Source organism: Euleptes europaea, chromosome 1, assembly GCF_029931775.1.
Source record: "Euleptes europaea isolate rEulEur1 chromosome 1, rEulEur1.hap1, whole genome shotgun sequence".
NCBI classification, from domain to species: domain Eukaryota; kingdom Metazoa; phylum Chordata; class Lepidosauria; order Squamata; family Sphaerodactylidae; genus Euleptes; species Euleptes europaea.
In genome coordinates this window covers 63,585,915-63,613,834 of record NC_079312.1, presented here as the reverse complement: position 1 = coordinate 63,613,834, position 27,920 = coordinate 63,585,915, and the positions used below count along the sequence as shown (strand labels likewise).

At 41.3% G+C, this 27,920-nt stretch overlaps 1 protein-coding gene across 1 annotated transcript; it reads right to left on the bottom strand.

Annotated features, from left to right (window-relative positions):
* On the bottom strand, window positions 1–27,640 carry CARD19 (caspase recruitment domain family member 19). Its single transcript, XM_056847064.1, has 6 exons — window positions 27,631–27,640; window positions 14,132–14,274; window positions 12,501–12,654; window positions 3,455–3,514; window positions 1,708–1,779; window positions 1–133 (listed from the first exon to the last, which is right to left on the bottom strand). Exons 1-6 carry the CDS (start codon window positions 27,638–27,640, stop codon window positions 18–20), a joined length of 555 nt encoding a protein of 184 aa, XP_056703042.1. The 3' UTR covers window positions 1–17.
* Window positions 27,641–27,920: the final 280 nt, after the last annotated feature.

The window sequence follows — 27,920 nt, the reverse complement described above, 5'->3', positions numbered from 1 at the left end:
ACAGAACTGGTTTATTCTTATTGCTCCCTTGCTGAGTCTTCCATGTATATCATACAAATATTTGCAACGTGTCTTCCTATGATGATTGGTGAAAAACCCAGCACCTTCCTGGCTCTTCCTAGAATTTTTGACTCTGGCATAAAACAAAATTGAGGAAAGAGACAGAAATGAGAAGTTAAACTAAGACAGTATGTAACAACTATGGAATTTTGTTTCAATAAATTATACTTCACAAAAATAATTTCCCAAAGTTTTGCTGAAGGAGAATTGTTTCGTTCAGTACGCTGTATCTTAAGCAATAGAAGGAACTGTTATTTGTAAAGCAGACTTAAGACTGATGGATCTTTTTTGTCGGGAATTGTATTACGACTGCTTCTTTTACTTAAGTCTGCAATTAGATAGTGACAACAACTTATCTCTAGAGCTCTGACAGTCAAAATGAAAGGAATAATATAGTAAAGCAATCTTCACACTGTATATTTTGGCTTTGTAAGCCCTGTGGCGCAGAGTGGTGAGCTGCAGTCAAAAGCTCTGCTCACGACCTGAGTTTCAATCTCGACAGAAGTCAGTTTCAGGTAACAGGCCCAAGGTTGACTCAGCCTTCTATCCTTCTAAGGATGCTAAAATGAGTATCCAGCTTGCTGGTGGTAAAGTGTAGACGAATGGGGAAGGCAAAGGCAAACCAGCCCATAAACACAGACTGCCTAGTAAACATCGTAATGTGACACCCCTTGGGTCAGTAATGAACCAGTACTTGCCCAGGGGACTACCTTAACCTTTAAGGCTTTCTCAGTAGTTTTGCCTTCTTGGGAATGAATACATGAATATTGTATTTCCAATATTAAAAGAAAAGAGGGGAGCAGATCCTCAACGCAAGCAGTGCTGAACCAAACAGAGGACCAAAGAGTAATGACACTTGTACTGCCAATATAAAAACAAATACACAATTGATGAGATGAATATAACATGTGCAAAGAACTGCCAGACAACAAGACTCCACAGAAATGCTCATTTCATATCTTCATCAGATTCACGCTAGAAACTTTCAGGCATAAGAATACTGCATCATGGAACATATCTGGCTATGGGAAGCAGATGTATCCCCACTGACATTAACAATCTGAATATGTAGCAAGGGAAAATTAATCCAATGGTCCCCGAATTAATTTCAGAGTAATTCTAACAGACTTACTCCAGTCTAACCCATTGAAACCAATGGTCTCACTGCACAGATTGTACTATTTGTGTTTTTACACAAGTAGTTGTTATTTGTCAAGTATATTGCATCATTCCAAGTTCTGACTCTGGAAACAAAGGCTGAGGAAACTGCAGATACTAACATATCTGCTGTCTCATTATTTGGCAATTATCTTCATGTGTTATATTCATCCAATCTCTTGTGTCTATTTTTATATTGCCAATGCAAGGTTTTCTTGGTCCCCTCTTCTATTTCGTACTCATTTCTAAAAAAAAATTGCCATCAAGTCACATCTGACTTATGGTGACCCCTGGTGGGGTTTTCAAGGCAAGAGACCTTCAGAGGTGATTTGCCATTGCCTGCCTCCACATCACCTTCTTGTAGTACCAAGAGGAAGGAATTTTCAGTTTTGCCATGCATTGCCGTAATTTGCATAATAGCTACTATAATGAAATGGCCCCTGGAAGACAGTAAAGCATGCCAGACCCCTGCCCCACCAGCTCTATTACCTGGGTTATAGTAGTACATGATAAATGCTAATCCTGCTGCAACAGTGAAACAAGCAAGGAAGAATGTTGGCCCTAAAGAGGAAAAAAAATTTTATTAAAAGAACAGAGAATTGAAGTTAGTGGATTCAAATTAATGGCTTATCAATGACAGCTTGTTACAGTGCACGACTGCATTGATTCCAATATAATTGGAATTATTATGTTTATTTGGTGCTTAATGTACTATAAAATATAATCACTATTTTCAATAGCCATTATTTTGCATAGCAATTATTACTGTCATAAGAGAACATATTTATTCCATGTAACTTGCTTGTTTTTTTACTCATTAAGAAGAGTAACAGAAAAGGGAAAATTTGTTTAGATTTTGTTTAAAATTTGTTTAGACAACTTTCAGTCTATAAAATAAATCCGGGTTGTCATCAGCCACTTGCTTGAATATATCTGGGGAGCAACATTATCGCCAGTCAGTCAATTAAGTAATGTCGCCTATAGTACTGCCATGTGATTACGAAGAGATTCTCTATAATGAGGTAACTAGGGCCAGTTCCAAGGCCACAAGCAAGGGGCATCTGCCACCTCTACCTATGGCACCAACAGCCAGAAGCAAGCCAAGCCCCCAAGGAAGGAGAAAATGAGTGCCATTCGACAGGGGCTTGGCTCAGACCCAGCAGGTGGAAAAACAGGTCTGGGAGACAGCAACAAGGCTAGGTCATGCCTGTCACCTTCTCCCATGCCACCAACGGTTGGGGGCAAGCTGAACCACAGAGATGCTGTAGGGCTTTGGCCCGGACTTGACTGCCAGTGGTTTGGATCTGGGATGTGACAATGGACAAAGACTAAGCTCATTGTCTTCTCTTGGGCTGGCGTTAGTCAGCAGCAAGTCAAGCCCTTGCCAAGCACAAGTGCCCCCCCCCAAATAGGCTGCCTCAATTGTCATGTGTGTGTTGAACTGGCCCTGCATGAGTTCTTCCTATTGGCTGAAGAAGGTCCAAATGAGTCTGGATGCACCATCCAGAAAATAAGTCCTGCTATACGAGGTAGAGCACAGGGCTTTTTGTTCTTTCTAGCCTCGGAGCTATTACCTCTTTCCATACATTCACCTTGGTGCATATGTATGCGTGGAGCAGGGTGACTGGGATTGCAGCTAATGGGCCTGCCCTTCTCTTCCATAAGTTCTGAGCCTATAAATATATACCAATATGTGTAGGTTTATGAATGAGTCTATCCAGTACCCTCCATTTCACAGGGTAACAGATCACCTGTACAGGAGGTAGTGCATTGTCAGATAAATGTGCACAGGCTCTTTAAAAAATCATGTCCTTGCATACTAGTGGCAGGACCAGGGGGCATGATTCAGACCCCCCTTTCATGCATTCATCTGTACCCAAAGGCACTTAGAATAAAAGAGAGGAGTGACCCATGCAGCTTTCAGGGGATGGTAACTACATTAGCCATGAGCTGTGCTTCTGAGACAGCCATCTGCATGGGTCTCTCCCTGCCTTCCAGATTTAAAGAAGCACAAAAAGAGCCTAAGATAGAGCGAGAGAAGTCGCTACTGGTGAAACAAAATTTCCTGGGTTATTTTTACAGGTTTTAATAGCTATATATTAATACCAATGTCCAGATCAACAGAAAGCACATTTAAAATTAAATCCATTAAAATAATTGCGATAACATGACATTTTTTCTTGTCCTTACTGTCCAATAGTGAATTAGCAAACAATACTTTACATGTGTTATTTACCCCTGTCATTTAGAATACATATCTCCTTCTCAGAGTTTATCCCTGTAGAATCTGAGGTTTCTAGAAATAAAAGCAACACACCAAGAGTTAGTGTTACATTCAGTCCAACATACTGGAGTGGCAAATCATGCAAAGTGGAAGGAAATGGCTAGATCATCACTTTTCAGAGTAACAGAGTATCATGTGAAATGTCCGCTCTCCCCACCTCCCTTCCAACAACTCTATGCTGTTGCTGTGATTTTTTTAAAAAAACCTCTAACAAATGGCTGATCATCAGGATGATGGAATGGAGTGAAACTCTTGGTCATTTTTATCTCTTGATACCACAGAATAGGTTTCAAACCTGCAAGGAATCTACTGTATTTTTGTCTACCAAGGAACCCCCTGGACACATGCCATAGAATCTGCATACATTGTAGATTATTGCAGGGACACAATTATTGTAGATTATTGCAGGGACACAATTGAAGTATTAGTGAAAGCACCTGGGCTTTCACTGTTACCTTGCACAAACAGGGAGCACATCCTAGAACAAAGTGGACCCATTCCTGTGGCTGTGCACTGCCATCAAAGATCAGTAACAGTGGTCAAGCTTTTCTTCAGGGAAACTTGCTGATTATTGCTGATCTTTTCACTGATGTAACCCTGATAAGGTCTTGAAGGATCTCAGGTTTCCCTTTTAATATAATCTGAAAACTACTGATGTAATTAGGACTACCTATATATCAGCAAAAGCAGTGGAAATCTTGACATGCCTTCATGCATTCTTCATTGTTTTGTAGAAGTGGGGGCAAGGACAAGGAAAACCATTCATTGTCTCTTTGGAATTTCATATACAAAGAAGATTATTAACCATGTTAGAAAAAATGCTTTCGGACCAGGCTAGACTTTAAACTGTAAATTATTCAACTATTTAAAAACAAGAGTTTTAATTATAGAAGATGCTGTTGTTTAATTAAACCTCCCAGAATCACACCTTGTTTCTTTTTTGATCTTTATAGCAGTGCAGAGACCAAGATCATGACATTTTCCACAACCTTTGGTGCCTTCATGTGTGTCCAAAGGCAGATGTGCCTGCAATTCTCAGTGGAAACACCAAAGCTCTCCACTCCATGCTGTCACACAGGATATTATATCCCCATTTTGGTTAAAATCAAACAGGATCAAAAAGGACACCTGACTTTTCATATACCTTCCAGCCATATCAGCAGCAGCTGGATAAATCAATAACTTGGTATTGTGTGTGTAAAGTGCCCGTCAAGTCGCAGCCGACTTATGGCGACCTCTTTTTGGGGTTTTCATGGCAAGAGACTTAACAGAGGTGGTTTGCCAGTGCCTTCCTCTGAAACCCTGGTCTTCCTTGGTGGTCTCCCATCCAAATACTAACCAGGGCTGACCCTGCTTAGCTTCTGAGATCTGACGAGATCAGGCTAGCCTGGGCCATCCAGGTCAGGGCTAACTTGGTATTACAAAGATGTATTTAGTTACTCTAATGTGAAGGCCAATTTTCCTTCCACTTTCAAACTTATGAGCAATGTGCATGTCCCAAATCTTTATACTGAGACACAAACATGTTAAAATGCCGGTTTTTACAAGGATTTTGAGTGAACCTGTATATTTCATATACTCCAACTGTATCAGTTTTCATGGCACCCATGTCATATTTCTTGTTTGAATGTAGCTAGGATTTGTGAGCTTCTCAATATTTGTTTAAAAGTAAGTCTGATTTGTTACTAACTTTCTCCCTTAAAGTTCCCCCACCTACTTTTACCTCACAGGTTCCAGACCTATATGGTTTGGAACACTCAGATGATAAAAGTGGTTGAGGGAGAAGGGGAATTTCAGGGGCAAACTGCCTGGCAGGGAAAGATTTAACCCCTCTCACTCTCATCACCCTGACCTAAGGGCAATTTGCAACATGCAGCTACAGCCTAACAAACCTACAAAGGATAGCAATAATCATTCAGCCTAAATAAATTAAAACTTAAGTTTAGAATGCAGCTCCTAGTAAACTTAAAGGGTCTCCTAATACTTACACTTATTTTAAACAGCCAGATCCGTGGATGGAAATGACTAATTTTCATGTTCTCAAAAAGGCTGAAGAACAGAAGCTCTTCCATTATTGTACAATTCCAAAAGTATACCAGAGAGCACTGGCAAGTAAGGTAGGCTTTTGAAGAAAGGTGTGCTTAGATCTAGTTCTTTCAGCAATAGGGGTTTTGGACCAATGTAATCACAGGAGAAATACATCCATTAACAACTGACTGCTGCCTTTCTTTGGCAAAGTGGGTTAATAATACATTGGTTAAAAGATCCAAATTAGCAAACACCAAGCAGTCCATGTTATGTTTCTAACAAGGGACCTCAACACTGAACATGTCACACACAATAAGCTATTATGTGAATGTAATTAGAAGTTTTATTACACCAGTGTCAAAGCTGATAGCTAATTAGTCCACAAATACTCCTGTTGACTTTATTTAATCTTTTTGCAGCCCATTAGCTCAATCCACAGATAGCAACTTCCAGCTATGACTACAGTATCTTCTGAAATGGTGCTATATAATGAAGTCCCAGCAATAAACGTGGTGCTCTATAGATGCAGAAAAGTTGGTGTTAGTGAAGGCAAGCAATACTTCCACTAATGAACTTCCTTTAGGCCACTGAGAGAGCTACTTTGGTATAGTGCCTAGAATGTTCAGGGCAGACATGAAAACCCTATTAATCAAGACACTATACTGTTAAGCCAGGGTCAGCTGAACATACTCAAGTTGCAAACTCAAGCTTGACATTTTAAAATGCATAGAATGGCCATTACTTATGAATCTCACTGGGTAACTTTGGGCAAGTCACTCTCCTTCTATCCTACCTGCCTCACACTTGTGGTTGCTCTTGACTTCAATGAAAGGACAGGATGCATATATGACTCATAAATTCTGATTCTAAATACACTGAACTTGTTGAAGAGGTCATTCTACAGCCTCACACAAGCCTTGGGTGCTCACCTTTTCCTAGCCTGCAACCAGAAATAACATACCACCAAGGGCATAAATTGGTAGGGATTTTCATTGCCTTTCTAGCAACTCAGAATAGTAACCAGGCTGGCACTACTGACCTTGGAGCTGTTTCAGATAAGATATGCCAAGGAACTATGTCTATTTAATTCAAGTTTTATCACAGACACCACAAAAGAAAAGAGTGCATATCAAATCAAAGGAGGGGGATCATACAGATGCTGACACTAACACATTGCTAGGGCTGCATACTCACAAATATATAAGAAGAGAATAGTACAGCAATGACTCATCTCTGCTACCTGCAGTGTGTTTATTAGTACAACCCTACCTTGAAATCAGTTCAGTTTTCCTTTTCAATTATTACAGGTATACTGAAAGCCAAGAACCCTGATAAATATGGATATAATTTACCTCCTCTAGCTAGAGCTCAAGAATGATGCTGGCTGAAAGGTTGCACGGACTCCCACTAATGATTAAAATTAACCAGGGTTCCCATTGTAACCATAATTTGAAACCAGGGTCTGAAGCTAGCTCACAGGGAACCTAGTTAGCAGATGTAATCCTTAACTATGATCAAGACTATCCCGGAACAGGCAGGGGAAATTCCCACACAAAATAGAAGTGGCCGGGCAAATGGAATATGATAACTCAGCCTTCTCACATGCTTTACAGATTGGAACATAAGGTCTGCCTGCACCCAGCATTCAACATACAGTATGTTCACACCAATCCTAAATTGCATCCTTCTAAGCCTTCAACAGACTTCAACAGAAGGGTGTAACTCTGCTTCAGAAGGCATGGTTTATCACTGACAAGTGTATCTGATACTACATGGGAATAACAGATTAGTCGATGCAGTATGAGGATGTGCCAGGGTAGGGAGCACCAACTGCATAGTGAGTATTTTAGGGATGGCCATTACAACCTCTTTTGCCATGTCTGTTCTATTTTGTGATATTATTCAAAGGTTCTCTCCTTTGTAAAGCATAGGAGAATTTCTAAAGGTTTTTAACCATTACAAAAATGGCAATCAGCGTTAAAACAATTCTATACAGAGAATGTACCTTGCTATTTGGTAGGATTAGTTTCCTCTTTTATGTATATCTCTGAAGGCTGTGTGCAGGTCTATAGCCAGATGTTTTGTGATGTCAAGGACTCCTAAAATCATACTAGGGAGAGGGGTTTAATAATTCCATGAAATTACTCAAACCCCCTAAATAAAATATTTTAATCTGATCATTTAGAATATTATAATAAAATTCATATTACTCCAGTAGCGCCCCTTAAACGCCAACACATTTTTTCTAGAGAGCTTTGATTTATGAAAGCTTGTATGCTGGAAAATGTTGTTGGTCTTTGAGAGGAAGGCAATGGCAAACCACCTGTACTCATCTCTTGCCTTGAAAGCCCCATGGGGGATCGCCATAAGTTGTGACTTGACAGCATATTATTGTTGTTATTGTTAAGGTTCGACTGAACTTGAATTTTGTTCTGCTATTAGACTAACACAGCTAACCCCCTAAGAAACTATTAAATTTAACGAACAATTTAATGGTGCCAAGTGCTCACCAGATCAAACTGACTGCATTGTTAATGCCTAGACCTACCCAAATGGGGAGGCTAGAGCAGCTCCCTGGGATGGCACCACATCTCCAGACCTAGAAACTAGGGGCTTAAATTTCATATCCTGTCAGTGCAATTCTTTTTGGGGATTTTTACTTTTTTTTACCTGAAGTTTTTGGGACCACTTATTCTTCTAATCCTCAATAAGGGGAAACTAGTCTCATGGTGCCACCTGGCATTCACTTGGACTACTCTGAGAGGACTAAATGGCTTGAAGGTCTGAGTAGACGATACTGACTTTGTTGGACCAAGGGTCTGATTCAGGATAAGGAAACTTCATGTGTTCATGTGAACTACAAAGTAGGCTTGATGAAAACGAGAATCAGGATTATTTCAGTGGCGAGCCTGGTTTGGCTGTTTCGTTGTTTCCTTTTTTTTCCACCCTCTCAGTATTACAGTAACAGCGTTTCTGAACAGTTACAAAGTAGGCTTCTTGTTTGACTGATTCAGACTTATAACATGGAACAGAAAGGCTTTTAACTATTTTTGACAGGAACAACACCAAAACCCTATCTATCTTCAAAATACCTCAAGTCTGCCTAATTAGAAAACCTAACCCTTCTCCAACCAAAAACCAACAGCCCCCAACTCCGTCGGTTGGCCATCAGTTAAACTGCCAGACGCCTCCTTTTTCTTTGTTTCAACATTCCAGTCCACCATATGAAAGTGATTGGCTGAGGCTCCTAGAGGGTAGAATCTGAGTGTGTGTCTACCACACTCCCAATCTTTAGGCAATGTCCATCTCTGCTCAAATCTTACAAAAGATACTCAACAACTTCTCTATCAACACTTGAAATTTCCTTATTCTTGTTCTAGTTTGCCGGAAAGAAAATATGGAAATACCACCCCGTCAACATAGTCTGCCTAGTAAACGTTGGGATGTGACGTCACTCCATGGGTCAGGAATGACCCAGTGCTTGCACAGGGGACTACCTTTACCTAGGGCAGAAGAACAAACAGCACTGGTAAGAAACAAGCTCCTTTATGCAGGACAGGGCAGGACAATGCCATGAAAAACAGGATACCTGATGCAAGGCAATGGACATTATTTTTCCATCTCAGTGCAGGACCAACATCTAATACTGTGACACTGGCATTTCAGCATCTGATTCCCCCCCTCCCCCCACCAGACTTGCCTTCAAAATTGTCAACGTGATCCTACAAATATGGTTTTCAGAAATTATCTCCCCACAGGGCAGCACAACACATGAAGCTATGGTCACAGACTCGCTGCAGAAAAGAACATCTGCGCAAAGACCTAATATCTTAACCAGGTTAAATTAAGCAAGCAGAGATGATGAATTATTTAACACCTTTGTAAAAGCCAGGTACCTGAACTGCCTGAATGCTGTTAACTACTAGAAGGCAGAAGCTACTCTCTTAGACTGTCAGATGTGAAGCTTGAGCCTCTTTTTCAGCCTAAGCATCTCACAGGGATTCCTCCAAGATGAGGAAGAAGAGGACCAAGATGCAGGATAAAAATGAGATATATGATCAATACTTATAAACTCAGATGAAAAAGAATCTCACCGCTCAGCTCAGAACAGGGCCTTTTTCCAGTACAAGGAAGGAAAGGCTTCTTCCCCCAGAGGAAATCTCTGTATTTAGCTGAGCAGGGTGGGAGGAGCAAACTGATCACTTCCCATGTGTTAGCCACTTAAAGCCCACCCACAGGGCTATTCTGACTTCACAGGTCACCTTCAAGAACAGCGTTACCAACACATATCTTTTTTTTCCTGGCATTCTCCAGGTGCACACACAGTTAGAAGTGGAAAGAAAATCTGGTCCGTAAGTATAACAGTGCAGCGCTAAGCAGAGTCACACCCTTTTAAGTCAACTGAAGTAAATGGGCTTAGAAGGGTGTGACTCTGCTTGGGACAGCACCATAAACCTCTCAGATGGAAAAATTATGTAGAAATGATAAAATGTTCCTGATTAAGTAGGCAGATTCCAGACTTATCTGAGGCTGGTATGTCTCTAGCTTGTAACGCCTTATTCTCTTTCTCCAGAGTTGAACAGAACTTTTTTATTTATACTTCCTGTCAAAAAGTTTGGAAACATTATGACATTATGAGATTTCTCTGGGGTAAAGAAAGACACAGGATTGCATATAATAACTTAATTGAACAAAAAGATACGGGAGGATTTGGATTACCAGATTTGAAAATGTATTATCAAGCAGCATGCTTCACCTGGATTAAAAATTGGATTCTCTTAGAGAATCCGAAACTATTAGAATTAGAAGGTTTTAAGTTGAGATTTGGGTGGCATGCTTACTTGTGGTATGAAAAGGAGAAAGTAAATAAAGAATTTAATTCTCATATTATTAGGAAAAACTTACTACAAATATGGAATAAATATAAAGAAGTTTTTGAAAGTAAGACACCCGGCTGGATTAACCCTATAGAAGCATTTATGAGAAGAGGTGTACATTTAAATTTGGATTGTAATAACTATAGAGAAATAACAGAATACAAAGATGGTACATGGGTACTGAAATCAAGAGAAGAAATCCTGATTAAAGATTGGTTTATGTATTATAAACTAAGAGGTGTTTTTAACAAAGATAATAAGTTGGGTTTTAATCAAACCAAATCAAAATTTGAGATTATACTATCCAAGGGAAATAAAGGACTGATAGGTAGGGTTTATAAATTACTTATAGAAATAAATTTAGAACAAGAAAGGATTAAGTTAGTGATGCTGAAATGGATGAGAGATTTAGGTTATAATATAGATTTGGAAATTTGGGAAAAATTATGGAAAAAGGAATTTAAGTTCACAATTTCAAATGAAATAAGAGAGAATTTGTATAAAATGTTTTATAGATGGCATATAACCCCAGTATTATTAAGTAAAATGAAGAAAGATGATGAAGCTTCATGTTGGAAATGTGGTACGGAAACAGGTACATTTATGCATGTTTGGTGGTTTTGTAAAAAAATAAGGAGGTTTTGGAGATTAGTTTTGAATGAAACTAATGATCTGATTAAATCAAAAATTAAGAAAGACCCCGCCTTTTGTTTATTGGGTATACCAAAAAGAGATCTGGATAAAGGTGATAGAGTCATATGTCAATATAGTTTTGCTGCAGCAAGAACTATAATTGCTAAAAAATGGAAGCAAACAAATAAACCTTCAATCAAAGAGTGGCGAGAAAAATTATGGATGTATATGCGGATGGCCAAAATTACAGCTTTTTTACATGATAAAGATATGGAGGAATTTAAATGTACGTGGGTAAAGGCCACCGCATATTGGGACAAAGTGGCAAAAACGGATTTTAAAAGCATAGTTAACGAATTATAGTATAATATGATTTTAAATATGATATAATAATAGTTTTTTTTCTGATATGTCATAACACTCCATCGGAAGTCCAATGGTGGAGGGCACTGTGGTGGGGGGATGGGATTTGGATTCAGGGCACGATATGGCTTATAGAGTGATTTGAATATTGTATTAGCAGATAAATAGTGCGCTGAACATGTAATTTTTGTTTTTCTTTTTATGTATATGTATTTTGTATTTTTTTTCTTCTTTTTTTCTTTTTTTCTTTTTTTGTGTGTGTTTATTATGAAAATAAAAAAAATTATATAAAAAAAAAAGTTTGGAAACAAAAATGACAAATTGCCCTGCCTGGGTTTCTGTAAATTAATTTGCCTGTAGAAAAAATATTCATGGATAAGACACAGAACCTAGAACCTGAAACTGTTGGGTTTTTTTTTTTTTTAACAAATAAGAACATTAAAAGGCCACATTAGAGTGGACCAGCAGCCCACTTATGTCGGCATCCTGTTTCCTCCAGTGGACCTCCAGACACCCTAAGAGGTCCACAGGCAAGGACACAGAGGTCAAACCTGCCCCCTTGTTATTTCCACCCAGCAACAGGGATTTTGAGTTATACTGACTGTGAGCAAGGAATTTCTTTTTAGTCATCAGTGCTAGCAGCCATTAATAACCCTATTATCTATGAATAACCTTATTGTCCCTCCACCCCATTCTGCAGTAACGAATTCCAGAAGTTAATTATGAATCAAAAGTATTTTCTTTTATCTATCCTGAATTACTAATTCCATCACCCTAGTTCTTTCAAAATACAACCGTGTGGTTAGTAGTGATCCAAGACCTAATTTTGTAGCAGCATAAAAAGGAGATACATTTAGGAGGAACTTGCCAGATTTTTTTCAAAGGAGATTTTAAAACTACCAAGTGCAGAAATACAGCTGCTACATGCCCAAATAAATATCAGTCCCCATATCATTCAGGGAACTTTGGAAGTTGATTGGAAAAGGCACATAAAAAGTTTCACTTCGTTCCTGAAAAGAAACTAGTCAGAACATATGAAGAGGGAAGGCAATCTAGTCACAGAGGAACTGGAGAGAGCTGCTAGAGTTCCAACTTACTTAGGATTTTCCTGCTTGGCAAGCTGTTATACAGCTGTTCAGCGTTGATCTGTAAAGCACGGTAAAACTCTTGGCAGGGCTTGTCACCTTTCTTCTGCAAGTGGGCTATCAGACTTGACAACCGACTGTGAAGGAAAGCTTTCGGGTTTCGAAACTGCAAGCAAAAAGCATTGATTAAAAAGAAGCCAAACCCTGGTTGTTACAGTGCCTGTGTTAACAAAGAACTGAAGGAGCAATAAATGCAGAACTAAACAGGAATCCAAATTCTCAGATTTAGCAGCAAAATTTCCATTATATGAGGAAAGGCTGAGGGAGTTGGGAATGTTTAGTCTGGAGAACATAAGAACATAAGAAAGGCCATGCTGGATCAGACCAAGGTCCATCAAGTCTAGCAGTCAGTTCAAACAGTGGCCAACCAGGTGCCTCTAGGAAGCCCACAAACAAGATAACTGCAGCAGCATTATCCTGCCTGTGTTCCAAAGAGGAGGTTGAGGGGGGACATGATTGCTCTCTAAGTATTTGAAGGGCTGTTGGCAGCAGAGGATAGGACTCGCAATAATGGGGTTAAACTGCGGGTGAAAAGGTACCAGCTGGATATTAGGATTTTTTTTTTATTTACAGTAATAGTTGTTTGACAGTGGAATCAGCTACCTAGGGAGGTGGTGAGCTCCACCTCATTGGCAGTCTTTAAGCTGAGGCTGGACAAACACTTGTCAGGGATGCTAGGCTGATCCTGCATTAAGAAGGGGGTTGGACTAGATAGCCTGTATGGCCCCTTCCAACTCTATGATTCTAAAACACCATTAAAAATCCTGATGGCTGCTTTTTGTAAAGAAAAGCAACTTTGGAAAGGGGATGACTCTGGGCAAAGGAGTGGTGGGAAAAGGGACTTAACACTTTCTTGCTGACTATCTTCCCAGTCCGAAATTGCCACCACCATGCTCTCCACATTTTCTCCACATTGGGTTCCAAACACATTTGTGTTCATCATTACAAAAAGCAGCATGTAACTGGAATCTTTTATAAACGGGGCATGAAATGCCTTGACTCAATAAAGGAAGACTTGGCTCTGAGATCACACTAAGGAGAAAGACAAAGAGAAAGGTGAGGAGCCTGCTCAGAAGCTGAACTCCCTGTTGAGGCAGGAAGCACACTGAGCCCGGGCAACTCCCACTCAGGAGACAAGAAGTTGTAGAAACTGATCCTGCCTCACTGCACAATTGGTTAGTACACCCATACCCCGATGCCATCCTCTCAGAGTGAGTACATATGGTACAAACATGGCTTGGCTCTCTGCCTCGAGTAATGTTGCCATGTGTTTATTCATTTCTGCTTATATGACAGTTGTAGTCTGGATTGTGTTAGATGGACCTATTGGGAGTGGGTATCATGGATGGGTAGGGAATACTTATACAGATGTGAAATAGCTCTACACTTTACAGACTGAGCTTTGGCACATGCTTTATCCTCAGACCTGCTGGGCTCAACTTCCTCTGGACCCATTCAGAAATCAAATATTTTTACATTAAAAAAACTGGCAACCCTAATCACAAGCCAGTCAGTTATCACATACACTCATTAGCAACAGGGGGGAAATAAGTTATATCTGGCAACCCTGTAGTTTCAATTACCTTTTCTGCTTCTTTATTGGTAAGAATTTGAGGATAAACTCTGTTTAACTGAAGGATGATTTTGTCAACCAGCTGCTCACTCAGCCTGCCATTGCTTGTTAGAAAAGCCATGTCTTGTTGCAAACGATCACAGTAAGACTGATCTACAAATAAAAGAGAAAACAACAACGTAAGAACAATCACAAAGTGGGAATTTGGCCAGATTCTAAACTTTTGCCATCTAAAGTAAACATTTCACACTGTGACATGAGTTCATAAATGTGTGCTGTAAAATGCAACCTTAAATGCAAACACTCATGAAGTAATAATAATACAAGTAATGATAAATTGTTCGCATTTATATAGCATACGTCACATGTTCAAAATGACTGCAATCCTACATCCTTTCCTCCATTGCAGACAGACTAAAAACAAGGTAGAAACTGGTATAGGGGAGTACATTTCTGGTTGTTTCATATTTTGTCCTCATTTTTTCTAACCAGTTTAATCACTAGTATGCCCAATAACTGAATTCCTTGATACCATATTTATATACCTGATATTAAAAATAATGTTGAAAAATGAAATAATTTTAATGGGAATTATTCAGAGTCAAGAATAATAGATGAACTGGATTGGTTTTCCCACTCCTACACATGAAGCCAGCTGGGTGACCTTGGGCAAGTCATTCTCTCTCAGCCTCACCTACCTCACAGGGTGTCTGTTGTGGGGAGGGGAAGGGAAGGTGATTGTAAGCCAGTTTAATTCTGCCTTAAGTGGCAGAGAAAGTCGGCATATAAAAACCAACTCCTCTTCCTCCTCCTCCTTCTTCGAAACATACCCCATATCTACTGAAGTTTTAGCAGTCAGGACCACTGTTTCTGGCTAGGAGATTGGTAATGCCTATAGGCTCACATCCCCTAAAGCCTACTCCTCTCTCCTTAACTCTTCATAGGTAACCATTGTTTGCATTATCTTATATACTAGTATCGAAGTTGGCCAAATCTTTGGATACTTAAATCCGGTGACTGGAGCTGTGAACGGGCAAGGCAGATCTTTCTACAAACCTGAAAATGGTCACAGGTTTGCAGAAGAATCTGAAATCTTAAAAAATACATTGGGTTGTTTAAACAATCCAACAGTGATAAAAGGACTGCCTGTAGCTTTAAGCAGTTCATTTCTCAGTGGCTGTTCCATAATTCTTTGCATCCAAGCCAAAATATACCACCCCCACTCCCAAGATTTTATCATTCAGACAGTTTTTTGCCTTATCTTTGCTCTCTTAATATGCACTAGCATAAAGATGCAACATACAATAATACCATGTTAGCTGAGAAGAAATGTATCCTCACAATTATCTACAGTGGCATTTCAAGAAGATGGAATCATGCCTATAATTGCAGCTCTTTGAATTATGTCTCCAAACAACCATTATCGTTATGCTGACCCACAAAAATCCTGCTTTTTATGCAGCACAGATAATTATGCTATGTAAGCTTCTCGGAGATTTTAGAAAAGAGTTTCTTTTTTTTCTTTTTTTACATCAACAGTAGCAGATGCAAGAAAGAGAACATTATTTACAGTACAAATGGGAAGATTTCCCCCTCACACACTACTCTGATTATTCTTCTCAAATCCTTGAGAATACAATTTGAAGTGATAATTAATTCCAGTGCCATAAAGATAAATAGAAGGTAACCAGCATTTCTACTTGTAGTAAACACAACATTAAAGAAGATGTATATTAAAAGTTCTTCCAAGCCAGAATGTCTAGGTCAGATCAAAATCTGCCTTTCTGTCACTACTTTTGGAATCTGCCTTTCTGTCACTACTTTTGGAATCTGCCTTTCTGTCACTGTCTTCAAGCCTGTTTACAAGCAAAAATAACTGCCTACAATATAGCATACACAATACAAAAAAAAAAAAAAGAGGAAGAAGAAGAAGAAAAAGAGGAAAACAAGCAACCTCAATACTGACTGCCATTTTGTAACAGGAGGGGCCAAATGGCTGAAAAAAGGCCTCACTGACTTGCCTCTCTGCTAATACAGCTATCACATCCTAACTAGTCCCCTCATTTTTGTAAAGTTCCCTCTTTCAAAATCAAATGTTACTGTTTGGGCCATTAGGGATAGCTTTCCACTGACATGAATGCAGAGCTTAATAGCATTGTGGTCACTGTTCCCAAGCGGTGCAACAACATCTATATCTTACACTAGGTCTTGCGCCCTGCTCAGAACCAAGTCCAAGATCACTGCCTCTCTGGTTGGCCCTGTTTCAGTGCATAGTAATTGATGATGTTGAAGAATCTCATTTCTATACCATGACTCAAGCACATGTTTACCAAGTCAATGTGAGGGTAGTTGAAGTCACCCAGTATCACATCGTTATCTCCTTTAGTCACCTACCTAATTAGGATCTGAGGAGCCTCTGGTTCAGGACAATTCAGTCCAAAAGAACGATAGTGTAAATACTCATGGTGGTATCTGTAGGAGCACAATAGACCAGGGGAATGAAAGTAGGATACTAAAGGGCCCCATGTGTGGAGAGAAAAAGGGCTCAAGGAAGTAAAGGTTGTAAGAGAGGAAAACGCATTATAGTCGTCCATGTGCCAGTGCTAGAAGCCTCCAAGCCAAGATAAGAGAGCTGAAGTGCTTGGTGCTAAATGATAATTTAGATATAGTGGGTATCTCAGAAGCAGCGTTGAATGGGGGGAAATCAGTGGGATACAGTCATCCCTGGGTATAAGCTGCATAGGCAGGACAAGAGGGACATATTGCGGGAGGTGTTGCACAGCATATCAAAGAGGGCATAGAATCAAATATGTTAAAAAAATTTTAGGGGAATGAACTCCCCAATAGAAGCAATATGGGTTTAGATACTTGGCCCTTAAAATTAGTTAAAAGTGGGGGTGAACTATTACCCTCCTGATCAAACCCCTGAGGCTGATCTCGAGAGGAAGAAAGAAATAAGGTAAGCAAAAAGACACAGAGACCCTTACTCTTCTTTTTCTCTTGCACCACTCCCAAGCTCAACTCCCCTGTTAGAAGTCTCCAGGATGCAAGGTAGGTTAGGCACAGAGAAAGTGATTGGACCAAGGTCACCCATTAGGAGATCTGGCCTTAAATCTCAGTCCTAGTTTAACTACTGAACTGCTATTTATAAAACCCACGATTGTGAATTATAAAAAGAATTCCATTGTGCTGCATTGTCTAGAGGGAATATCTGTATATTTCTGCTAATATTCCTTGCCTGCGAGAGAACCAGAAAAGACTGCATTGTTCAACACCACTACAGTTCAGCCATTATGTTAATTGATTTGACAAATATTCTCTATCAACATTAACAAAAATGGGTTTTCCTTTTAACTCCTGGCTATAATCTTTTAATCCATTTCTAGCTTTATTCTGTCATAAGTCTGTAACCCCTAGGAGATCATAAACTCAAAAATCACTAGATAGTGAAAAGAATTCAACTTATCTCCGCTATTATATTAAACTATAGAAGAAAATACTTCAGGCGGATCAGAGGTCTGATAGTAGTTCAGTGAAATTGACTGACAAGAGCTTGAAAGGTACTGGTATTTTTAGCAGAATAAAATAACCCTTTTTTTAAAAAAAAAGGTTAGCATTCCAAGATGTACTCACTTTTAAAACAGCTTACAGAAACAGATACAGTCTTATAAAGCATACACATAGCAAATGTTACCAGATACAGACCTGGGGACTGTGCTTGTCACTTTAAGGCAGGGGTGGGGAACCTTTTTTCCGCCAAGGGCCATTTGGATATTTATAACATCATTCGCGGGCCATATAAAATTATCAACTTAAAAATTAGCCAACCAAGCCCCAAGCAGGCAGCTGCCTCAGATGACTCCCCCCCATGCGGGCAAGCAGGCAGGCATCCAACCGGTGGCGCACTTGCCCACCTGGTGGCACAGGATGGTCTGTTGCACCAGCCGGGCGTAGCCGTCCAGCCGCACGCCGAAGTTGCTCCTGCTCTGCATGGTTGGGGCCGGATTCTACAGCCAGCTCCTGCTACCTCCGCCTGCAGGGATGAAATGAGGACACACTGGCTAAGAACTCGCCTCCCCATGCATTCTGGCCCTGCTCCCTTTAACCCCTCCATTGTCACCACTTCCGCCCCCAGCCCTCTTGTAGTACAGAGGGAATACATCTCTCCATGGCCCGGGTGGGAAAGGGTTAACACAGTTTCTTGGGTGGTCCTAGCAGCTCCGAAGCTAACGACTCTTCTGCAAGAGGGAAAAAAGGTTCCTTTTCTCGGCAAAACAAACTCACATCCGCCTTGAACAGAGGCTATTCCAGTCCGTGGGAGGGGGCGGACCACCAGTCTTAGATCCTTCTGAGCTAGAGATCTGCCAGGACCCACAAAGGGCCAGACCAAATGATTCCACGGGCCTTAAACGGCCCCCAGGCCTGATGTTCCCCACCCCTGCTTTAAGGGCTCCAGCTGCCGCAAGCAGGATTACAGTTTTGGCCTGCAAAGGTCGCAGAAAATACCAAAAGAAGGTCCATTCCAGCATCAGGCAGGGGATGGACCACTACCTCTACAAATGTCTCAAGGTCCGGGAGATATAAGCCATTTCCACATGGGTTATTTGCTCTTAGTTCCATGTAGGTAGGAAGCAGGGGAGTTTTCCCTGCCTCCCCTAGTTATCTTGGTGCATTCATGAAGCTCCTGAGGTCTTCCCAACTTTTATCTGACCTTTCAGAAATATGCTTTACAGCAAAATTTTGGGGGAAATTACAGCCAAACCTGAGCAGCTGCTGTGTGGGTGGAAGGTTTGGATTTTCCTTGTCCCAGCCATTTGGCAGCCATTTTCCCTGTCACTGTCCCAATGGCAGCCATTTTTACACACGCACTGGGTTTTTTACACACTTTTGGGGTTATTTTTAATAGACAGTTGATAATCCTTATATCATTATAGCTTTATAACAATGTGTTGACCAGGTTTTCTGAATTCCCAGCTTTCTTTTTTTTTTAAAGAAGTCTCTAGCCCATTGTATCTCTTTATATCTCCACAACGAAAGGAGCTACAGACTTCTTTTGCTTTTAAATGAAAGCTGGGAAGCCAGAGAACCTCTTTCCGCATATAATGATATTTAATTGCCTTAAAACCTGAAAAATCTGTCATGGTGCAGGGGTGGGGATGCCTGCTGTATGGACATCTCATTGCCACTGCACTGTGTCAGAACTGCAACAGTAACACGCAAGCCACCAAGCCTATCCCCATGTGGAAAACACCATAAACCAGGGGTGTCAAACACAGAGCCTGTGGGCCAGATCTGGTCTCCCTTTAAAGCTCTTATCCACACACACTCTAAATCTGGGCTGGCAAGGCATGGCCCAGCCCAACCAAGTGACATATATGTCATATCCGGCCCTCATAACAATTGCATTCGACACCCCTGCCATAAACCTATCCTCCAAGTCCAACAATGGCAAACTCTAAACTGTCTATCTATGCCCACTACATGTGTTCCTCTGACAGCTGTTCCAATTGGAGACGTGTACATGTACATCAAACACGTTTGATATGAGTAAAAACAGAATTGTGTTACTACAGTTTTGCTGCATACAGTTTTAACACACAAAAGACACAGCGTATCTTAAAACAAACCACATTTCTGCAGCTCACGTTGCCAAGTGAACCAGCAATACAGAATAAAATGAAGCAGATATTTAAGTGCCCTGAACAAGTAGCCCTAACAAAGCAAAGTGCTCATCATAAAAGGACAGAACGTTATTCTTCCCACAAAGCAGGCCATTACAGAACTAACAATGATTGCTGATTGACCTGGTCATTAAGATAACTACTGATGGTTTAAGACTTTCTTTATTCGTTCAGTTCAGTTCTTGGAAAGAATCAAACAAATCCATAGTTTGTTGCAGACTCTGCAAACAGCCCGAGAGTTTGATTGCCTCTGGCAGCAAAGCAGAAAAGAATGTCATTATATGGAAGTTAAAAAAAAAAAACTATTAAAAATCAAGTTTTCCAAACATAGATTTAGGGAGGTAAAGGCTTTATTTGCATCATTTTCCGCCATTGGAGGCGCACAATCATTCTTCGTGCATATTTATCTGCAATAAATCATCAGGTACTAGGAGTGGGGGCAGGGTTGGCCAGCTCCATCCTCTTCACTCACAAGCGAGCTTCCCCAGGGCATCTGGTTGGCGACTGATAGAAAAGAGTGCTGGACTAGAAGAACCTAAGCTCTGACTAAATACAGGCATTATGTGTTTTTATGAAACACAAAAAAGGTGTTAAAAAGGCACAGAAGTATCTCCAGACTATGTGAAGCCTCACTCCAATTAATACATTAGGGACCACTTCTCCTTCTTCCTTATATGCTCCCATAACAGCCACTGTGGTTAGTCCTATCCAAAGAAAACAAATGAACATCATATTGCGAGGATATCCTGGTAGAGCTGCCAAGAGCCTGGAGAAAACCATGTCCTGTCCCTTTAACAGAGGCTTAATGGGGATGTTATTTACCAGATGTTATTTACCTCCATGCAATGAAAAGCTTCTGCTGCCCCTTTCTACATAGGACAGGTCACTTTTATCCAGCTCTGTTGGCAACCCTAACCCCAGAGTTTTTTGTTCTGCTTTCCAGACTGGTGCAATCAATTCCTGTATAGTAAAGAGCAGAGGCACCCAGAGAAGCGGCAGTGGTGCATGTCTGGGTAACAGTGAGAGACAGTGTAGTGTAGTGATTAGAGTGTCAGTATTGGGCTTTCTATCACTGCACAGTCACACAAACTTTCTGACAGCCTCCACACACTAAACTGTCCCTTTTAAAGATAAAAATAGGACAGGGATAAAGATTTCTAAGGTGTTTGTTCAACTGAAGAGTTTGTATGAACCTGGCCCTTGATAACCAGAGAAGGCAACCCCCCCCCCCATGCACACAAACATCTAGTTTCAGTAAGTAGTCACAGGACTAAGTTTTGTTTTTCCCTTGAGATAACAACAATTCCCATTTTAAAACAAATCATAAAAAATAGGGATTAGTACCTGAGGCTACAAAATTGTTTTCCATGGCTCTCTGACCTCTTTGCTTTTTTACTCCAGCTTCCCCAAAAGAGAAAGCTTTCTAAGCAGTAGACATGTATCCACAGCAACACCATACAAGGCTCTAGAATGGCTTCACATCAGCAAACAGCTGGCAGATGCTGATAAAATTTTAGTCTCCAATGATCTAAGCTGGATTTGAAGTGACAGCCTAAAAGTGAAAGGCTCCACCTTGGGCAACCAGCCATGTGAATCATGCAGGCACTGGCTTAAGGAAATAGGAGCTCTGGAGATCAGCATTTAGAAATAACAAAGGACTATCCATGGGTATCGTCAGCAAAACACATCCAAGCACACTAAAAATACCCAATTAATTCAGAATAGCATTAAAAAGCACTTGACTTTGATCTGCACTGGAACAACTGTTGTCTTCCACCTACTTAGCCAGATGCATTGCTTCTGTGCAAGACTTAAAATATGTTTCCATTTGAAGCATCTTTATAGTCTGAGTGACTCAACCCTGGCAGCTATTTTTGGGAAAGTAACTCTGATCTAGTCTATAACTCACAGAAAAAACAAAGACCATTTAATGCATATTAGTAGAGGTCAGCTGGTATATTCTTTTGAATGTTAGAAGCACACAGTCCAGCAATCTAGGTACACTAGATTACAGCCAATGCTTCTGTACTTCTATGACAATTAAAAAGACATGCAAACAGAACGGTAGAAACCAGTGATTTCATACAAAGCCATATCTTACAAAGATGTACATATTTTTAGCTATGGAGCCCCTGATACTTTGGAACTTTGAAATCTGTTCTACAAAGACAGCTTCAATAGCACAACCTATTGCAACCATATTTGAACAGTTGTGTGGAACTGTTGGCAAATATAGTTTTTCTTGCCATACAATGCCATGACAAGCTGTACTTTCCAAACTGTCTGCTTCCAGACAATTATTAAAAGTGCAGCTGCTCTGAACTCTATTATAGCTTGTTACTCCAGCCAAGGTTGATTTTTTTCTTTATTTATTTACATCTAGGAGAGTTATATGCTGCCTCTCCAGAGTGCTGCTTGAGGCAGTTCACATGTAAAAATACTATTTATTTATATTATTTATTTATTTATTTATATTATTTACGGTATAGTCTGCCTTTCTCACTGGGACTGAAGGCGGATTACATAGATGGATCACCATAAACATATCATAAATTATTGATATAAAAACAAAACAAGCTATTTAAAGTTAGCCAGAGGCACAAAAACAGTAAAAACCACTGAGCATCCAAAAATATCCATAAAACAGTCCTCAGGACAGCTAAAAATATAAAACATCTTAGTTAAATGACAAAGAAGAAATGTTTTGGCCTGGCAACTAGTAATGAAGGCACCAGGTGAGAATCAAGGGGGAGGACAATCCATGGGGAAAAGCCCTGTCAGGGACCAGGAAGTCAACTGTAGCCACCTCCTTAGCTATTTGTACCACATGCACCCTATGGAAATGTTAACTACTTAAGTTTTGCAGCCATATCCTTCCCATTTGTGGTAACAATATAAAACATCCTTTTTGCACAATGGTGACAGTGTGGGAGACGCTACCTTTTTCATTTCTGTGCTACCAGGGAAATAGATAAAGAGCCAAGCAAGAAGAGCCCATATCAAGGGCCTAATCCTGCTAGCATTATCACAGTTGGGACTCCTTTCCTATATGATAAGCTGAGACCATTTCCACAAGGGTTATCTGCCCTGGATGCATTGGGACACCCTCCCCCCCCCCACTGGAGTGCATTTGTGCACCTTCCAGGGTTTCCCCAGCTTTTCTCAAACCTGCTTTTCTCTGACGTTTTGAGAAAGATCACAGTAGAGGCTGATGTGCATTTTCCTTCCAGCATGGCCACCATTTTTCCTGACCCTGTCCCCTTGCCAGCTATTACTCTCCCTACCTTGGGAGAGCTTTTTATTTTTCTGGGAAAGTGGCACTAGACTATTGTCATATACTTATAGCATTGTAGCAATAGATGTAACAGGCTCTGCAAACTCTCAGCTTTCATTTTTTAAAATAGTTTCTAGCTTTTTCCATTGTGGACACACAAAGATAAAGCCATTGGAAGGGGCTTACATTTTTTAAAAATTGAAAGCTGGGGATTCACTGAACCTGTTACACCTGTTGTTACAATCAATATCATAATAGTCTAGTACTAATTTTCTTTAAAATGCTGAAGTCCTGGTGGTCTGGGTAGGATCGGCCACAATTGGGGGACTAGTGCAGGGAAACTGCAGGGAAACTTGCCATGTGGAAGCCCCACTGCCCCTGTGTTACATCTAAAGCTCCACCAGCAATGCGGAAATCATGCAAGCCCCTCCCCGTGTGGAAACCATCTGAGCTTTTTATGCAGGGACATTTCCCTGTGGTTACCCCCACCGACTGCTTCAGGGCTTCCTTTTGATTATGCATGGCTTTTCCGCCCGTCAGAGTTCGCCTCGCTCTCCCCACCCGTTTTGCCCGCATTTTCTAGATTCTGGCTGTAACAGGATCTGGAAAATGAGGGCAAAATGCATGGGGAGAGCGAGGTGACCTCTGAAGTACAGGAAAGGCATGCATAATCAAAAGGAAGCCCCGAAGCACTTGGTGGAGGTGACCGCAGGGAAACGTCCCTGCATAAAAGGCCTGAATCTTCTCATGTTAACTCTGATGACATGGAAAGGATCCTTGCTTCAGCAGCACCCACAATACCAGAGTAATTTAAGGCAGGACTCGTAGCTTGCCTCCAGATTAATTACAGGACTGGAAATAGGAGAATTCCTGCATCTTACTCCCCCTCCCCTCCTCCCGATTCAGAGGAGTGTTGTAGGGCTGCTGCCAGCCACATTGTATGCATCTGAGATTCCATCATTGCTGGGAGAGTGAAAGCTTTGTGTGCTGTCACTGCCAGTTAATGAGCACAAAGTAGACGAGGAAACAAAACAAGAGTCTGAAGGAAGAAAAAAAAGAAACAAGGACAGAGATAGGGTTGCCAACCTCCAGGTACTGGAAATTAGCACGGGTAAAAGGTACACAAATGCACAGAGCCAAGTTATAGCATACAAGTATATAATACGTGATGAAGCCAAAGGACAAACAATGTGTAACAATTAAACCTAACAGTGTGTGACTAATATATACATTAAAGCACAAGAATCACAGTGTAATTTCACAGGCAAAAATGTCCTCTTCTTAATGTTTCAAAGATGATCAGTTCCATAGGATATCCCTTAGGTATAAATCCAAAAGATGGGGGACGGCCGTTTCACCTTGGTTTCTTCAGCCCCATATATATCCTATATATAATTATTACATTAAAATGAATTCATGTCTATTTAACCATTAATATTAATTGTATAAAAAATACATACTTACATCTATTCCATAGTATTCCAAAATATTACAAAGTCCACTAAGGTTCAATATTAAGCCACAGCAATGTCAACAGGTTCCCTTAGGATACTAGTGTGGTAAAGTCCTTTACTCATTACTTACACTTAAATACAAAACAGGTGTTAATCTACAGCTCCTGCATGCATCCCTCTCCAGAGTTACCGTATATACTCTATCAGAGCAGCACCTACTGTTTGACAGCTACCGTATAACACTTAAATTATATGAAGCACGAAAGATCGTTTTCAAGGTTCAAGCCTCTAGGTTTAACAGAATCAAAAAGGTGGATAAAAAATGCCTCTTTCTGTCTTAAAATTCTTTCTGTGTTTCTCCTATCATAATGTCTACCCTTAAGATGCCAGATAACGAAAAAACGGAGATCGTTTTCCGAATGGCGGGCGGAAACAAAATGGTCTACAACCGGGGCAGTGAGGACTTTTGCGCGTATGCGCGTTCGATGTTCCAATATTCTATTTTTAATCGGTCTAATACTGGAACCAATGTATAAAAATCCACACGGACAAAGAAGGCAATAAACAGAGTTTTTGGTGTTGCAATTGGTGAAATTAAGTAACCTGAAGGTAAATTGTTTGTCAGTACGCTGGAATTCCTTCACCTCCAAGCACAGACTACACGCCAAACAGTTATGGCATTTAAAGTGACCCCTACTCATATTTCCAGGTTCTGATACTCGCATTATGTCAGTATGTACCAACCTATCTTTTATAGAGGTGGTCTTTCTATACCCAAATCGAGGCATATTTTCACATCCGGGAATGCCCGAAAGCATATGCCAATGCTTTTTAATAATACTACTGATTCGCCCTGAAAGGTGTGTATGTTGGAGTGCAAAGGTAAGCCTTGGCTCAGCAGCAGTTGGTTTTTGATTGTGATAAAGTAATTGCTGTCTGGTTATCTTTTGTGCACGATTACGTGCTGTTCTAATTGTGTGTGCTGGGTAATTCCTTTTATTAAGTGCATCTGATAATCTATTGGCTGCCTGTTGATAATCCTGGTCATCTGTACAATTCCTTTTGAGCCTGATGTATTGTCCATAGGGGAGATTTTCCCGTAAATGCCTAGGATGGTGTGATTCAAAATGCAACAACGCATTCCGATCAGTCGGCTTAGTATAAATACGAACTGCTAGTTGGTTGTGTGAACGCCGATACACTAACGTATCCAAAAAAGGTATGGCGTTACTGTCGCATTTCCCTGTAAATTTGATAGTAGAACATGAATTAAGCCAAGCCATAAATGCTTCAAAATCAATATCAGCTGAAAAAATGAAGACCAAATCATCTATAAAACGTCGAAAACCAATGATATAATGTGAAAAGGTATAGGCACGGAGGTGCCCTTGTTTTTGTTTTGCTTAACCTCCAGGTATTAGCTGGAGATCTCTTGCAATTACAACTGATCTCCCGCTGATAAAGATCAGTACACCTGGAGAAAATGGCCGCTTTGGCCATTGGACTCTATGGCACTGAAGCCCCTCCCCTCTCCAAACCCTGCCCTCCTCAGTCTCCGCCCCCAAAATCTCCAGGTTATTCCTAACCCGGAGCTGGCGACCCTAGATAGGGATGTTGAGAGAAGAAAGGGAGCACTACTGGGTGGAGACAGTAAAAGGAAGAAACCATGAGTCCAAACAGACCTGTGAGATGAGGAGAAAAAAGATTGAGGTAGGCAGTGCAACAGAGTGTATGCTATGGTGTAGAGAGAAAAAGGGAGGGTTAAAATGGGATTCAACAGACCAGCGAAGTTAGAAAGACAAAAAAGGGTTAATAGCAAAAATGTGAGACAAGAAAGCACTGGGTTAGAATTGTGTTAAAACTGCCTTCCCACATTCAGTACAGTGATGCCAACTGCTGGAGTTAATGAAAACATAAAGGGGGGTTGGAGCTGTTGGTGTTACACCCAAAACTGCAAAGCTGAGTGGTTCTAAGTTCAGCCTCCACAGAAGAGCTTGAACTACAAGACCGAAGAGATTAAATGAAAGACCAAAGTGTAGAAAAGCTTTTTGCAATGCTTAAAACAAACTTTTATGCCTCACAGCTTCTCCAAGTAATGTTTGCCCAAAACATCAAGCTTCTCCAAGTAATGTTTGTCCAAAATATTATGCTGGCTCTGGTGCCAGGGCTAGTGACTCACACACAGGCCAGCTGAATGACTCACTTTACATAATTCATTCCATCTTTATGCACTTCAGCACTTAAGGCAGCCCTTTTATTCATAGGATCCTTCAACGGATTTCAGAATTGTTTAAGTGGATGAAATGCAAGAATAACTTCTGAAACATTAAAAAGACCTCTAAATTGGGCGACAGCCATGCAGAAGTTAACGTCACTGTGACAAGGTGAATCCATTAGATGCTAAAGGAGTCACTGAAGGTTTAATACAGTCTGCCTTTGTGAAAGAGGAGTACTGTCTTCCCAAATACTAGTTCAAGCTGGGAGGGGGAGAAGGCACCTCACGTTCACCAGAACAACAAAGGACACGTGCTTGTCTCGCACTGGACGCGGTGGGATTTCACAAGTGAACTTGTCCTACAGGATCCCTTCTTTGCATGCAAGCCTAGGAACACTCCTAAAAACGGGCTACTTCTCCGTAGTTTTGGATGGCTTCCTAAACCCCGCTACACGTCGCAGAATCGGCTTCAAGCAAACGCGCGTCCCGATCCGCCGAGCACAACCCTTTCCCGTGAAACGAGTGGCCCTTGCTTCCGTGCAATCCCGCACTGTGCAGGCCTGCCATTTCCAGGCACGCTTCCCTGGAGCAAGCTCCTCTTGAGCGCGAGTCTGACTCCCGAGTAAACAGCGTTAGGGCCGGCTCGCTCGACAAGCAGCGAAATGCAAAACTCCGCTCCCATCCCAAGCCACGGCAGCAGGAACTGGGGCGTCTCAAGGCTAAGGTCTGACCCCCTTCCCTCCCTTCTCGCCTCCCCGTTTCCCTCCTCCCTTCCCACCCCGCAGGCGGGCAGGCTCGCAGCTCGCGCGCCCCCTGCCGCCCACGCTGAGCGTGGCTCGCGGCCCCTTCCCTGCGCGAGTCCTTCGGGGACAGGGGCGCACTAACCTGGCCTCATGGCGGCAAGGGCGAAGGGAGCCCGGCCGGCCGGTGTTTGCCAACTTCCTCGCGCGTCGGTGGCCGGCCCCGCCCCGGCAAGCGCTGCCGGGCAAGCCCTCCTCCCTGGGCAGGGGGCAGGAAGGCGGCTCGGGTTACAGGCAGGCCTCGGCCACGCGGCTCCCCAGCCAGCCGGCGGCGGCGGCAGCAGCAGCAGCTTTTGTCAAGGGAAGGCAATCTGCTCTCTCCCTCCCTGGCCTTGTGTTTTGACGACGGCTGCGGGCCGCTGCCCTTCTCGCTTG

Excerpts from the sequence above, each read along its gene's own strand:
- CARD19 (XM_056847064.1), bottom strand. Across the intron at positions 1,780-3,454 it reads ATGTATTCTAAATGACAGGG|GGCCAACATTCTTCCTTGCT; the intron begins GTAAATAACACA and ends TTTCCTCTTTAG. Across the intron at positions 134-1,707 it reads CATGTACTACTATAACCCAG|AGTCAAAAATTCTAGGAAGA; the intron begins GTAATAGAGCTG and ends GTTTTATGCCAG.